Below are 14,432 nucleotides of genomic sequence, written 5' to 3'. Positions count from 1 at the left end.
TTTTGTAACAGAGGGATGTTCTCAGTTATTGGTGGAAGGTGTGAGGCCCCTTGTGTTTGGATGCTGCCTATGGCAATCTGAAGTATGGAGTCAGGGAGTTTTCAGGATGGCAGTATCTCATATCAGCAGTTTCATGTTTGTAAAAAGTTAATCCCACTTAAAATAGTGTGAGTGGTAATGCTTCTGGAACTAGAAACAATGCTCAGCTTATTTGAAGCATGGAGAAGCCTGGTGGTGTTGGCAAATTCTGCAGTGTTTTGAAAAGCTTTGGTAAAAAATGTTAAGTCACAGCCTTGAGGAATAAAGTTCTGTTTCAGTTCTGCTCTGTTGTCTTTTGCTCAGATTCAATGAGCGCATTGCCACCGTTAGCCTGGGGTGGCTATTTAATGGAACCTGCTTGATTAAATCTATGCCACTTGCTCCCTGCCCTCAGACATTCCCCCTGTGGGCTGATCTCCAGCAGGACCTTCAAGTTGGTTGGCCCATTCCCAAGCCAATATTTCTGTGGACCAGATGAAAATTATTACAAAGACCTTGCTTTTGCTTGCCTGTCCCTAGCGTGGGTGCCTTTTGCCTTATACTAGAGCCATGTAGTTGTTGTTCAGGTTTGTTTTTTTAGCTTAATCATGCTTGATCTCTAGTGAAAAATATACTGATGCAAGATCTGTCATAAAAGGATTTATGAAAACTTTCCTATTGTATGGTTCTGTGCAAGTTCTTGAAATGTGGTCAGAGTTCACTGGAGTTTTTTTGTGTATTCACCATGAAATAGAAATACTTCCCCCTGCCTCAAGTGTTTCGTAAGGAATAGATCTTTAGGGAGTTGAACAGCATGCTTACCTATCACATATACCATTTGATGTTATTTGTTTAATTCTTACGAGTGCTAATAAACTTCCTATATTTTTTCTTTGACCATTTAATACCATTTTTCTGAGTAGCCAGAATTGTATATTTCATCAGATTGCATTGACTGACTCAATATTGAAGTTTTAAATATAGTCTTTTCTTTCTCAAATCATCTTGAGATTACTACTGAATGGGAATTATTATTAAAGTACCACTTGGTGGAGATCTTTTGGAAAGTGCTTTAAACAGCTATTATGTTTGCATAAAAACTGATTAAATTTGGAAAAGAATTCATACAGACATTTACTGCCAAAGCAAGTAAATGGTATTTATGGTGGTAAAAAATTGTTTGTGAGATCTATAGTATGATTCCTTTGCAGTTCTTTAACCTTGATAGCTGTTTATTTCAGGTAAGTATTACATTACCCTCAATGTTCACAAAACCCAGTGTTCTAGAAATATCTCATTTGCAGCTCAGTAAGTTTGCCTTCTTTTTCCACATGCTTTAACACCTTAAGTTATTGAGTTGCTCTTTTTTTTTTTTCATAATTTTGCATTTATATCTTCAAATCCTCTGTAATGTGGCTGACTATGAAGTGCTCATGGGCTTGCAGTGCTGTTACGCGATGCTGTTGAAGGTGGCATGTATCTGCTCTCTGCGTTGATCTTCAGCCTATAAATGTCTGAGCAGCTGAACGTGATGCTTCCACCTGTACAACGAGTTCAAGGGGAGCTGTGTGAGTGGGCTGGTGTGCCCCATTAAGTAGATGTAACATTCTGTGATTCTGTGCCAGAGGAAATCTATACTGCAGTGCCGTAGTGACTGCGTGGTTTTAAGGTTCAAATGCACGGGGTTCGTTCTGTACCGTATCGTTTAAACATGACCATGATTTAAAAGCTGTGACGCATTTTAAATGCCTGGAGTTAGTTTTTGTTCTGCGAACAATGTCGTTTTGTCTTCACAGTCTTGATAAACAGTCTTGAGTCACGGAGTTAGTACTTTGCAGTTTAGGTAAACTTTGGCATAGATAGCAGAACTGTATATGAGGGCAGGTGGGCATTTTTTGATTACTCTTTGAATTTTGGACTAATTAATGGAATCAGAAGTAACTTCTGTGTGCTGAGTTATGATCTTATTACCTGTAAAGTTACACATTTCTTGATTCTACATCTGTGTCTTGAGCCAAGTTCTTGTAAATGACTAATTCATGAAAATAAAGGGTTGCTCAGTGGTGAGTGAAGAAGGAATCTGATTTATCATGTTGGTAGGTCCTGGGGACTCCTTCTGCTTAGGAAGCAGGCATGTCCACTTCCAGAGTTACTCCTGAAAGTCTGCTTGGTGAACAGCTCTTAAGAGCTCTTAATGCAGTATCTGGCCTAATTTTAGTAATGGTAATTTCTTAGGCTTTCTTGTGCCCTTGAAAACTGTGTGTTTTGTTCCCTGCCCCTCCCCTACGTATGAAGCCAGAAGTAATGTGTTTAAAATACTGTGATATGAGGCTATTTTATTTTAATTAGCATAGGGGAATAAAAGTTTGGTTTAAAAGAGGAGAGTCCAATCTTATATGTTTGTCAAGTGTCTTGGTTGTTAAGATTTGATCTGAGTGTCTGAATGGGTGAATATTTTGAGGTAGTTGCAAGGCACGTTGTAAGTTGTGTCCTTCCCATTTCTTCATGGAAAATCTGTGCAGAATGAGAATGCATTTCTGTCTTTGACAGTTCCAAAATTACATAGGTCACCTCAAAGTAATTTGTTCCTCAGCTTTAGCTGCAGAAGGATCTTCTGTTACTCCAAATCTATCTGGAGAAAAAGGCCCTTCAAACCTGTAGCATAACATGCTTGGTCTTGCTTCCTTAGAGATCAATGTTGCACCAGATCCCAAACACCCTGAAACACCCTGCTTGAAAGAAAACAGATTGCAATGCTGTTACAACTTCTCTCCTTTTTTTTCTTTTTTTAATTTAAAAATATTTGAAAAGATATTCCCTCCAAAGATTTCATGTAAGTGCTTGTTTGAGGGAGGAATAACAACTATTTCTGAGTTAAGGTGCAGCATCAGGGCTCAGGTTTTCCAGTTGAAACAGCTCCTACTTTGAAGGTGGATTTGCAAGACTTGCAGAGCAACGAGTTTTAATGTGTAGTCAGAATACTTCTGAAACTTTTCTTGTCATATTTCTGCTTCAAAAACCGTAATGCAAAATAGAAGTCAAACACAAAGTTAACTATAGATATACATTGTGGATGTAGGTGCCACTGAAAATTACTGAGAATAATGATCACCTGTATTACTGATACATGCAGGCACGTACAATTTCTGACTGATCTTATTCTCTCCCCATGTTCTTCCACTCAGCTACTTCTCACCCCATGAATTTCAGAAGCTGAGGGGCCTGGAGGAGGGTGGGAAAGAGGCCTGGAATTGGGCAGAACACAGGCCTGGAATTATTAAAAGCCAGGGAGGTTGAAACTAATTGAAGTTCATTTTTCAGTGTGGAAAACCAGTTTGGGACTGGAAGAAGGGCAAATGGAATTCCACCAGAAATGCCACAAGGAAGTTGGGTGGGGGCTTTTTTTTCTTGTTCTGTTCCCGCTAAAGCACATCAAACTCTGATTATTTTAAAGGGTAGTACTGTGGTCAGGCTGAAAATTATGTTCTCTGGTTTTGTACTTCAGAGCATGCAGTTTGGATGCCGTATAGGAGTCTGTTAGTAGCCAGCACTTTTATATATAAGTATAATAAGTTAAAAAATAATGGTATTCAGGAGTAGAAGTGGGTTAACAGTGGCTTTTAAAATCAAGTAAGTACCTTGTGATTCCTAGGTATTTCTAGGAGAGTGTTCCAGGTGTGGGTTATGATTGTGCATTTTGATGTAGTAGGCAACATCATGGAATATCAGGAAAAGTGCCCTTCAGAATTCTCTATAGACATACATGCAGTTATCTGTGTGTTTTCAGAGAGAAATGGATATATGTTAACAAAGTTTCTTTATCTAGGCATTTGTTTGGAATTTTTACAGTCTATGTTAAAAAAAACCTTGCCTTTAGTGTCTAAGTGTAATTTATGCATAAAAACAGATAGGCCTTTCGGTGTCTTGATCCAGACCAAATTAAAATAAATCATTATCCTTGTATTAATTGGTGTAATATGTCAGATCTAAAAATACTCTTCTTTTTTTTTTTTTGTGTACAGAAAAGATGAAAAGGAGTATGCACTGAAGCAAATTGAAGGTACAGGGATATCCATGTCAGCCTGTAGAGAGATTGCAGTAAGTGTACATAAAGTACTTTTAATTAAAGTATTATTATTATTATTATTATTATTCAACAGATACTTTATTTTCTCTGAACTAAGTAACGTAAACATTATCTAAATGTTTTCTTTAAAGTATTCAAGCATGTGACTTTTTCATAAAATGCTTTCTAAGTAATACTCTTTTTTAGTGAAAAGAAGTGTTTTTGCTAGGTAACACTAATGCATCTTTCTGCTGTAATTTTGTTTTATCTGCTATTATTTACTGAGAAATACATGCAAACCTTTTAATGAAGATTCATTTTAAAGAAGGGATGTTTTTAAAATGATGTGAAGGAAAAAGATTCTGAAAGATTGCAACTGCCATTAGAAATCTACTTGCTAATAATGTATTTTATTTCAGACTAGAAGTAGCTTACTGTCCTTTAGTACCTGAGAACAGTTTGTTCTGTTAAGTACAGGGAAATTTCATAAAATTTCATTTGATTTCAGACTAGAAGTAGCTTGCTGTTCTTAAGTACCCGAGAACAGTTTGTTCTGTTAAGTACAGGGAAATTTCATAGCAAAGTAAAAAACAGCTTTATATGTATTTTCTTTACGTGTGTCTCAGGATTAAAAAAAAGGATTCAGAAATTGCACTTCTGAGCACAATAGTGCTCATTCCTGCAAAGTTGGTAAAAATCAGGTATTTTTATATGAAGGTAGAATTTGATCTTTAAATATTTCTTTTACTGTCAAAGCACTGGATAGCATGTAAAATTTTGTTATGCAAGAATTTCTTACGTTGCCAAAAAAGTGCACTTACTTGCTGAAATATTTACCTTGTTTTAATGCTGTCGCTATGCTGAGGGCTGTTGAAATGTGTGTTAAGATTGTGCCAAGATTGTGCCTAAAGCTTTTTATAACCTGGTAGTATTGCACTGAAATACAGCAACTCATGATGTTTGTGAACTGAGCAAACCACTGGATTGTGTTTGTGCCCACAGTAATTCTGTATGAAGAGACTTAGCGGATAAAAGTACCAGTCTTTTAAAGTCAGGTCAAGGTCACTCGTGGATTTGAGAGGTGGCTGCGTTGCTCTCAGTCAGTTTACACAGAATCTACACAGTTGACCTAGTGTTTGTGCCTTTGGAGGAAATAAGAAATCCTTTTTTAACACTGCTACTAGCTTATATTCTTCTTACTATAGAGTCGGTTTTGACAGCATTGAGGGTTTTTTTTGTTTTGTTTTATTTTGATTCTTGTCCTTTGTTTATTTTAAATTGTACCACTATGGAGATATGTGGAATAGTCCAAAGGAGACTTTCCTGTTGTCGTGATAGCACTGTGGTATGGAGCTGGTTCTGTCATACCTAGACATAACGTCATAAGGAAGTAGAGAATGTAAAATTATTTTTTTTTCTCTGAAGATGCATCACCATTTCAGTCTTTTTAAAAAAAATATTTTAATTCTTTAAAAACTCTTTTATTGATGAAGCTTTGTATAAGGCTCAGTGCAGCCTGGGAAATTTCATAGCTACTGTGTAAGTTGCTTGAATTCTCTCAATGCTGTTTCCCGAAATTCTTCCCTGAATGATATTTTACTCTTCTTCAGACTTTATTGTAAAACTCTATAACCTGGGATTATGGCGCAGGTCACTGCGTGCAGCAAGCAAAATTTCAGGTTGGTTAAATATTAGAAATGTGAAAAAAGGTAAAGGTGAAATAGTTGAAAAAGAAATGTGAACTTTGTCATACAGAAACAGGCAGGCTCAAGTGCATTTTCCGTAAAGAGCAACAGACTTATAATTAATGCATTATTAGTTAATCTTGTATTTAAAGGCTTAGATGGGTAACAAAGAGGGTAATAAAAGATTATCATCTTGGAAGAGGCTACGTTAAAACGTCATGAGTAGTTCTTTGGGTGTTTAACCTGCCCACTACAACCCTCAACCCAACATCAAAAACAACCCCAGACCCCACGTGTATTCGTTGGACACTGATAATATGAAAAAAGCACCAGTGTGTGTGGTTCTATGTGTGATTCAGAATATTTTAATGATTTTGTAACCTGAGGGCACTTGATGATATGCTCGAGAAATGGATTGCTGAACTAAAAGGCATTCAGTTTTGCAGTCCAAGACTATTCGGTATGTAGTATTGCCTAGACACTCAGAATAAGATCTGCTGGCTAACTTGCTCAAAGAGAAAAAGCAGATGGCTCCTCTCTTGTGATGTTACAGAACAAGCTGGTCTGTCTTTGCTTAGAACTTTGAAAAACATAAAGCCTCCTTTACCACTATTAGTATGAGCTTTTCCTGGAAGAAAGCTTGTATCAGTGAAAGCATAGTATAGGCAGTGGCTCCTGGGGGGAGGGATAATTACTTGCTTTCGACTGTGCTGGAGGAATCCGTAGTTCAGCCAATTTTGTTGTATTGAATATGAAAGTGCTGGAGGGGATTCTTATATGTTAGAGCTGTGTGAGTGCTGAGAAAAATACGCTGATTTCTTCCCTGTAACCCAAGTTTGTTCTGAAGATAACTGAAATGCCAACTATTTCTGTGTTCTTGTTAAAAGGCAGGTTATTGCTTGGCTTAAACAACAGCATTTTTGAAGGGTAGAACTGTAAAATATGAATGAGTTATGAAATACAGAGTTTTAATTTTTACATGGTTATTTAGTTAATGAATGTGACATCTCTTTCAGCTCAAGACTTCTCTTAGCTTATTTTGGAATAAGTGATGGGTGACATGTTTTCCTCATTGCTTGAACATCAGAGTGGGATTTCTAATTCTTCTTGTAACTTGGGCAAAAGAGGTTCCTGAATTTCTAGACCTATTTATAGATAAAGCAGCTCCAGCAGTTGGTTAATACAGCTTACGTTGAAGAAGATGGAAGAGAAATAAATTACATTTTTAGACATTAAGACCTTAAGAAAACTGTTTACTTTCAGGGATTGGACATCAGAGCATGTTCATTGCAAGGTGGTTTAAAGATACATAGGAAGCCTGCGCAACAAAAGAGCCCGTGGTTATGCTACTGTGTATTAGGGAGAGGATTTCTTGGTGTAGGCGGAACTTTCCTGTATCTTTTGATAGAAGGAAGCAGAAGAGTTGAGTGTAAAATTAAAAAATATCCAGTGCATGTTTTGTGAAAAGTTTTTCTTCGTTATACTGGAAAGGGAACTTAAATTATTTTCTGGGTGAAAGGAAGACTTTTATTCAGTTCTGCTGCCTTTGTGTTTTACTCTTTGCTCCATGCCTTAGCCAAGTAGGTTTCTTAGAATGACAAGTGGAGACAGAAGAGAGAGACCAGAGGGGTATTACTCGTTAGGACTGTTTTATCCTGTGGAGTATCTTGGCCATCATCTGTTAAGGACCAATAGCTATAACTTTAGAAGTCTGCAAACAGTTAATGGTAATGGAATTTTGTATTTATTTATCAAAAAATCACCAGGATAATACAACTTTATCTGAGATTTCTTATCCCAGAGGCTTTATTTCCTGTGAGGAGATTATGCTGGTTACTTCAAGTACTTTGCTTTCCACAATGAAGAGACTATAAAATTTTAAGTGTGGATTTTGGGGGAAAAAAATAATTCTGAGAAGAAAAGTCAAGCCTTTTCTTAATCAATGCCTTTCACTGACCACTTTCAAAACACCTGGATATGTAGCGTGCCCCTGAGCAACTTGTTCTAAGAGCTTCGGTGCAATCATGATATATAAGACTTGCTAACTGTGTAAGAAAAGTACAGTCTCATTGTATTAATAAAAGGAGAGCAGGAGAAAACAGTAAAACGTCTTTGCTTGAATTTAATTTTTTGTTTATTCAGAGAAAGAAATTAATTTGGAGACTGATTTGGACAGTGGATTTTACGCTTATGCTATGGGACCACAAACTGCCTGCAGCTCTCTTTGTTGGAACTTACTGTAGTGGCTAAGTCACTTCCAAAATTTGCAGTTATCTGTTGCTTTTCCCATGAGGAATTGTAGAAACCAAAGACTGAATGGTAGTAGAGGTTAATCTGGAAATTCTCAGAATAACTGCAGTGTTGAACAACTTGGGGAGCTACAGTATCGTTATTGTTATTGGCTTATTTAGCAGAGATGGTGGAGTTTAGGATCTGAAGTGGAAGGAACATGTCAAAAAGCAGGATCACAACCCTGGACTTTAGGAGAGCAGACTTCAGCCTCTTCAAATATCTGCTTGGAGGAATCCTATGAGATACAGCCCTGGAGAGAAGAGGGATCCAGGAGAGCTTATTGTTATTCAAGGATCACTTTGTCCATGCTCAAGAAAGTTCCATCCCAACAAGGAGGAAAGTAAGCAAGGGCAGCAGGAGGCTTGTATGGATAAACAAGAAGCTCCTTACTGAAGCCAGACATAAAAGGAATCCTATATGAGCAAGGATCAGCAGTACAAGAGAAATATAGGGATGCTGTTTGATCTTGCAAGACTAATGGTTAGGAAAACCAAGGCTGACCTGGAGTTGAGCCTTGCCAGGAACCTGAAGGTCAACAAGAAGGGATTCTGCAAGTATATAAACAGCAAAAGAAAGACTAAAAAAACCATGAGCCTGCTGCTGAATGGGAAAAAGTTATATGGAAAAGGCCAAGGTACTCAATAACGTTTTTTTGCCTCAGTCTTTACTGTTAAGACTAGCCTTCAGGAATCTCATGCTCCTGAGATCAGAGGGAAAGTTGAGCAAAGTAGACTTACCTTGGATGGAGAAGAACGAGGAGCACTCAAACTGGACATACATAAATCTGTGGTGCCTGATGGATTGCACCCACAAGTGCTGAGGGAGCTGCTTGGATGTGATTATGAGACCACTGTCAATTATCTCTGAAAGATCATGGTGGTTGGAAGCTGCTCCAGAGGAATGGAAAGGAGCAAATATCACCTCTCTTTCAAAAAAGGAAGATCAGGGGAACTACAGCTGCACCTCAGTTGCTGGGAGGATGAAGAAAATCTTCCTGGAAAATATTTGCAAACATCTGAAGGACAAGAATGTGACTACGAGTAGTCAGCATGGATTTACGACAGAGAAATCATCCTTTATCAACCTGGTAGTCTTCAGTGATGAGATAACTGCCTTGGTGAAGGAGGTGAATGCTTTAGATGTTGTTTACTCTAGTAAGGCTTCTTATACTGTCTCCTGTAACACTGTCACAGACAAACTAACAAAGCACATGTTAGAAAAGTGGAAAGTGAGGTGAATCTAAAACTGGCTGAACTGGTGGGCCCAGAGGATTGTGATCAGTGGCGCAGAGTCCAGATGGAGACTGATCATTAGTGGTTTTCCCCAGAGATAGGTAGTGGGGCTGATGCTGTTCAGTGTCTTCACTTAATGAATATTGTTGCTGGGGCAGAGTCCGTCTTCAGCAAGTTTGTAGCTGATGCAGGACTGTGAGACATGACTGATACACCAGATAGTTGTGCTGTGATTCATAGGGACAACAGGCTAGAGAAACTGGCTGATACGGATCCCATGAAGTTCAACAAACGGGTGTGAAAAGTACTGCATCTAGGATGAAATAACTCCAGGTACCAGTAACGTGCTGGGAGCTCTCTAACTAGAAAACAACCCTTAAGAGAAGGCCTTGGGGGCCTTGGTGGACCATGAGCCAGCAATGGACTGTCGGAGGAAAGACGGTCAACAGGATCTTGAGCTGCATCAGGCAGAGCACTGCCAGCAAATCAAGGGAGGTGATCCTTCTCCTCTAATTTGGTACTGGTGAGGCCCTACTTGTGGCGCTGGGTCTAGTCCTGGGCTCCCCAGTACAAGGGAGACATGGAACAACTGGACTGAGTCCAGTGCAGGGCCATAAAGATTATGAAGGGACTGAAGCATTTGACATAGGAGGAGAGGCTGAGAGAGCTGGGACTGTTTAGCCTGGAGAAGAGGAGGCTTGGAGGATCTTACTGATGTGTGTAGATACCTGATGGGAGGGAGTGAAGAAGTGGGAATCACACTTTTCTGGGAACCACCCAGTGACAGGACAAGAGGCCATGGGCACACATTGAAATACGTGAAACTCCATTCAAATATGAAAAGACACTTCTTTACTGTGGGGGTGACAGCACTGGAACAGGTTACCTGGAGAGTTTGTGAGCTCCCTGTCTGCAAAGATGCTCAGATGGATGCAGTTGTGGGCAGCTTGCTCTACCTGACCATGCTTGAGCAAGTAAGTTGTGCTAGATCCCTTCCAGCCTGAGAGGTTCTGTGATTCCGTAAAACAATCTTCTAGAATTTCTGTCCAGAATTTTCGGTAGAGAAAGAGTTATACCTTTCAGGTGTATTTCTAGTAAGCAGATAAACATTTTTTTACTTCTAAAGTAGTATTATATACACTACTTCTCAATGAAACACAGTGAAGAAACATTGGTTTACTAAGTTTCAATAACGGTTGGAAGTCCCTTTTGTATCCTGAGTCGTTCTTCTGAGGTTCCTGACTGGTCACAGAAAGTAGGTATCTTAAGCAAAGTTCATGGATATTTTTTGAAGGGTCTGAACTTTATTCCAAAATACTTTTTTTGGATCTGTCACCAAAACACACATTTTATACTTACAACAATTCTCTAGTATGAGTTGCACATATTTTCAAAAAATTCAGTTACAAATGAAAAATAAGGTCAGTTTTCTTCTGAGATAGTCAGTATATTTAGTGTACTCTGTCTGCTCTCTTACCAAGACAGTTCCAATGAAGTATTTGCAACAATTGCTTGTACTGCAGTGAATACAGCCTTGCTCTGAAATTCTTCCTAACCCAGAAGAGGTTCATTTTTCTTTTCTCCCTAAAGCATAGCCTGCAGACAAAGATGAACCAATGACTTGAATAAGCTCCTAGGGTGCTCTTCTGGCAACTCCTGGCCCTTTCCAGCTTTTCTTCCTGCCTCCAACACTGAGAAGTCTTCCCTGCTTCCAAGCATAAATTACCGGCTCTAGCTATCTTCTCTGTAAATAGTGATCTTAATGCTAAGATTCACTGGATTTTTCTGTATCAGTGACTTACTTTTTTTTATAGCTCAGTAGTTTTTTTTTTTCCTGTGGGTAAAAAATAATTAGACTAGGCTGTTACAGATCATTTAAATGGAAGAAGTAGAGCCACAAACCAGCAGCATTTCTCTTCTAGCATGAATTGCTGCAGCTTTGCCCTGCATAAACGTTGGGTCCGGGACATGGTGACCATTTGCGTGGCCACATCCTGTGCCTGGGTGTGCTGGTTGTCAGTGAAGCTGCTAGAGGCTGCTCCTTCTGGGAGACCTTGAAATGCTGCCAGGACACCGCGGGACACTAGTGGGAGCATTGGTTGGCCTTTGTGTTCATACTTGGATTTATGGGTACAGACTAAAATAATTCAGACTGTAATGTTAAATGAGTTACTGAAAGCTCATTCAGACGATTTAGTGGGCATAAATTATTCTCAGGCCTTTTGCCTATTGATGCAATGTATATTACGAAGTGCTAGGGGGTACAGATGTTTCAGCATCCTCAGTTTCTGAGGGTGGCAAAGTTTTAGAAGCCTTACAGGTTTAATAGTAGGGTTTTTTGGGGTTGTGTTTTTTTTTTATTGTAACCTTTTTGTGTTTGTAAGCACTTTTAAGCAAGGCTCTGTCTCACTGTACTTAGGTTCTTTTCCACCTCCCTGCCTTCCTTTGCATGTAGGCAGTTCTTTTGGGGCTGTGTCTCCCCCTCCTTGGTTTTTGGGGCATTGTGGTACTGAAGAAGGGAGATCACAGAATCACAGAATCACAGAATGTTAGGGGTTGGAAGGGACCTCTGAAGATCATCTGGTCCAACCTTCATCCCAGCATACCTAACCCCTACACCATAGCCTCAAGTGCTAGATCTACTTTTTTTTTAAACACCTCCAGGATTGGTGACTCCACCACCTCCCTGGGCAGCCTGTTCCAGTGCCTCACCACTCGTTCAGTAAAGAACTTCCCCCAAATATCCAATCTAAACTTACCCTGACGCAACTTGAGGCCATTTCCCCTTGTCCTGTCATTAGTAATTAGAGAGAAGAGACCAGCACCAGCCTCACTACAGCCTCCTTTTAGGTAGTTGTAGAGGGCAATAAGGTCTCCTCTCAGCCTCCTCTTCTCCAGACTAAACAAACCCAGTTCCCTCAGCCGCTCTTCATAGGTCATGTTTTCCAACCAGACTTACTGTCCCCGTCCTGAAACACTTTGTTGTGTTCCTCTCAGCAGTGCTGCTGACACCGCGGCACAGGGACAACTGAAGGAGACATGTCCTGCCTTGCTGGTGGAGCTAGGAAAGCTTATTTGCTCTTACCTCTCTCAGGTGCTTCGTGTCATTTGTAAGCTGCTATCACCTCCCTGGTTGGAAAGGGCTTAGTCAAATGAACTAAACGTGAAGCTACTTAATTTGAGACTGTGGACCAGGCTGGCTTTATAATCTCTTTGACCTGTCTGTGCATCTCTTAGGAATGCAGAAAAGATCAGCTGTACAGGAATAGTGATAACTTCTCAGTATTCATAAAGTGCTTTAAAGATTTTTTAATGTCATTGGCTCTCTTCAAGTACAGTTACATAGAATGTCATAACAGGTACAGGTCCTCTGCTTTTGCTATATTAACCTTTTTCTTTGACCTTGACTATCACGGCAACTTGCAAGATTTACTGTTATGTAGAAAATTAGATTTCTAACGTTGGTCCCTGCCTTTGTTTGATGCGAGGTTAGATAAAATAAGGCTTTAAAAAAATTTGTGTCCCTGAGTACATTTGCTCCAGGAGATTCCTTTTGAATGTCAGAACTTCTTTTCCCTTGCCAAGGTAATATAAACGTGTGAAATATTTGGCAATGTAAAATCTCCCCATAAATTCTCTACTACCTAATTAGAAGAGGTTGTTAGATTTGTTTGTGGAAACTTTGAAACTCCACTCCTTCTTTCAATAGCTGGAGGTAGTGAAATAACTTAAAAAAAAAAAAAAGGTTTTGAAGGGATTTTTATTAGAGAGTTAAGGCCTGTGTTGGCTAGAAGTGTCTGTGCCTCATGATTTTATAATTATGAATCAGCTGGAAGGAGATTTTTGGTTCAGTTACATGACACCTCATGTCTGCATGCCATAGGAAGAATAACAGCTCTCTGCGTTACATGGCCTAATCTTGTATAATCAGTGTAATTTAAATGCTTTTTGTGTAAGGGAGTACTTAAATTCCTGCTTTGGTTATTCTTCAAAAGGTTTTTGTGGACGTTTTTTGTCTTTTTTATTTTATTGTTTATGAAAGAACAATTAACTTTATTAAATAAAAATGTACACAGGTAGTAAATCTGTGGAATAAAAAGAGATTTTTGTTTTAATCAATTAAGTTGACCTTTTTTCTTATCAGCCCATAAGTGCACTGTAATATTTATGAAAATAAGTTTTACAGCTTGAAGTATAATTTCTTTGTCAAGTGATTGTTATGGAAGTAGAGCATCATCTGAAGCAGCTAGTCAGCTCCATTATCTAACTACAGCCACCTTGTTCAGCAATTTAACAAAACAACGAAAAAGAGCATGCAGAGGAGAAAAAGGAAAACACTGCTTTTAGCACACCATTGCTTTCTAAATACAAACTTTGAAACTTTATTTTTTTTGTACGCAGGTTATTTTCCTTTTCTTGAAGTTGCCCATTAGGTCTATGAGGCAGAAATAAAATGTTAGTAGTAGTACTCAAACTGGATAAATTCATACAGAATAGAGATGGCTGGATTGAAAACTGAACATCAGTGGAAAAATCTTTAGGACATGATCAAATGTTAATAAAAAAATGCTTTTTCTCAGTACATCATTTGGCATTCATATCAGCCCTCTGTATGGAGAAGTGCATAGTGGTTTTAGTCCACATTTGTATGTTACTCTGCAGATTTTTGTATATAAGTTGTAGCCTCTTTTGTTATGAAAGGTAAAACAGTTTTGTTACTTTCTACTAAAACTTTATTAATTTCATTGGATTTTATTATGTTCAAGGTTTCAGTATGGTGTTTGTTTTCTTGTGAACCTCTGTGTCTATTTCTATAGTAAGCTAAAAAACAGCTGTTTAAATACAGCTTCCCCTGTATCTTTATGAGATTTTTGTCTTTATGATGACTGGGTGCATATTTTATGGAGATTTTGAGACACAGGCAGGCTTTGCTGTTTGCAAACTGTAGTTAACAGTACAATTGTCACTAAATGGGTAAGCCAGGTGTCCTTAATTCTATGATGCATCTTGTGCACAGGCTTCCAGTGTGAGCATGTGAATGTGTAGAGTTTGCTTAGCTTGCATTTTGGTAAGAAAGGTGTGAGCGTTGTAGTTTTGTTCCCTGCTGCATTTTGCTATCTGACTGGCAAAATGCTTCTG

The 14,432-nt window shown here is 38.7% G+C and overlaps 1 protein-coding gene across 1 annotated transcript in view; it reads left to right on the top strand.

Annotated features, from left to right (window-relative positions):
• Window positions 1-4,042: 4,042 nt before the first annotated feature.
• Window positions 4,043-14,432, top strand: part of LOC104274322 (cyclin-dependent kinase 19) — a gene marked incomplete at its 3' end in the record, with an annotated part of 95,882 nt that continues 85,492 nt past the window's right edge. The window contains exon 1 of the mRNA XM_009869918.1: window positions 4,043-4,116. Within this exon, the coding sequence (XP_009868220.1) occupies window positions 4,093-4,116 (24 nt within the window). The remainder of the gene's footprint in view (window positions 4,117-14,432) is intronic.

The sequence above is a fragment of the Apaloderma vittatum genome, unplaced genomic scaffold (assembly GCF_000703405.1).
Source record: "Apaloderma vittatum isolate BGI_N311 unplaced genomic scaffold, ASM70340v1 scaffold2775, whole genome shotgun sequence".
NCBI classification, from domain to species: domain Eukaryota; kingdom Metazoa; phylum Chordata; class Aves; order Trogoniformes; family Trogonidae; genus Apaloderma; species Apaloderma vittatum.
This window is presented reverse-complemented; position numbering and strand designations above follow the sequence as displayed.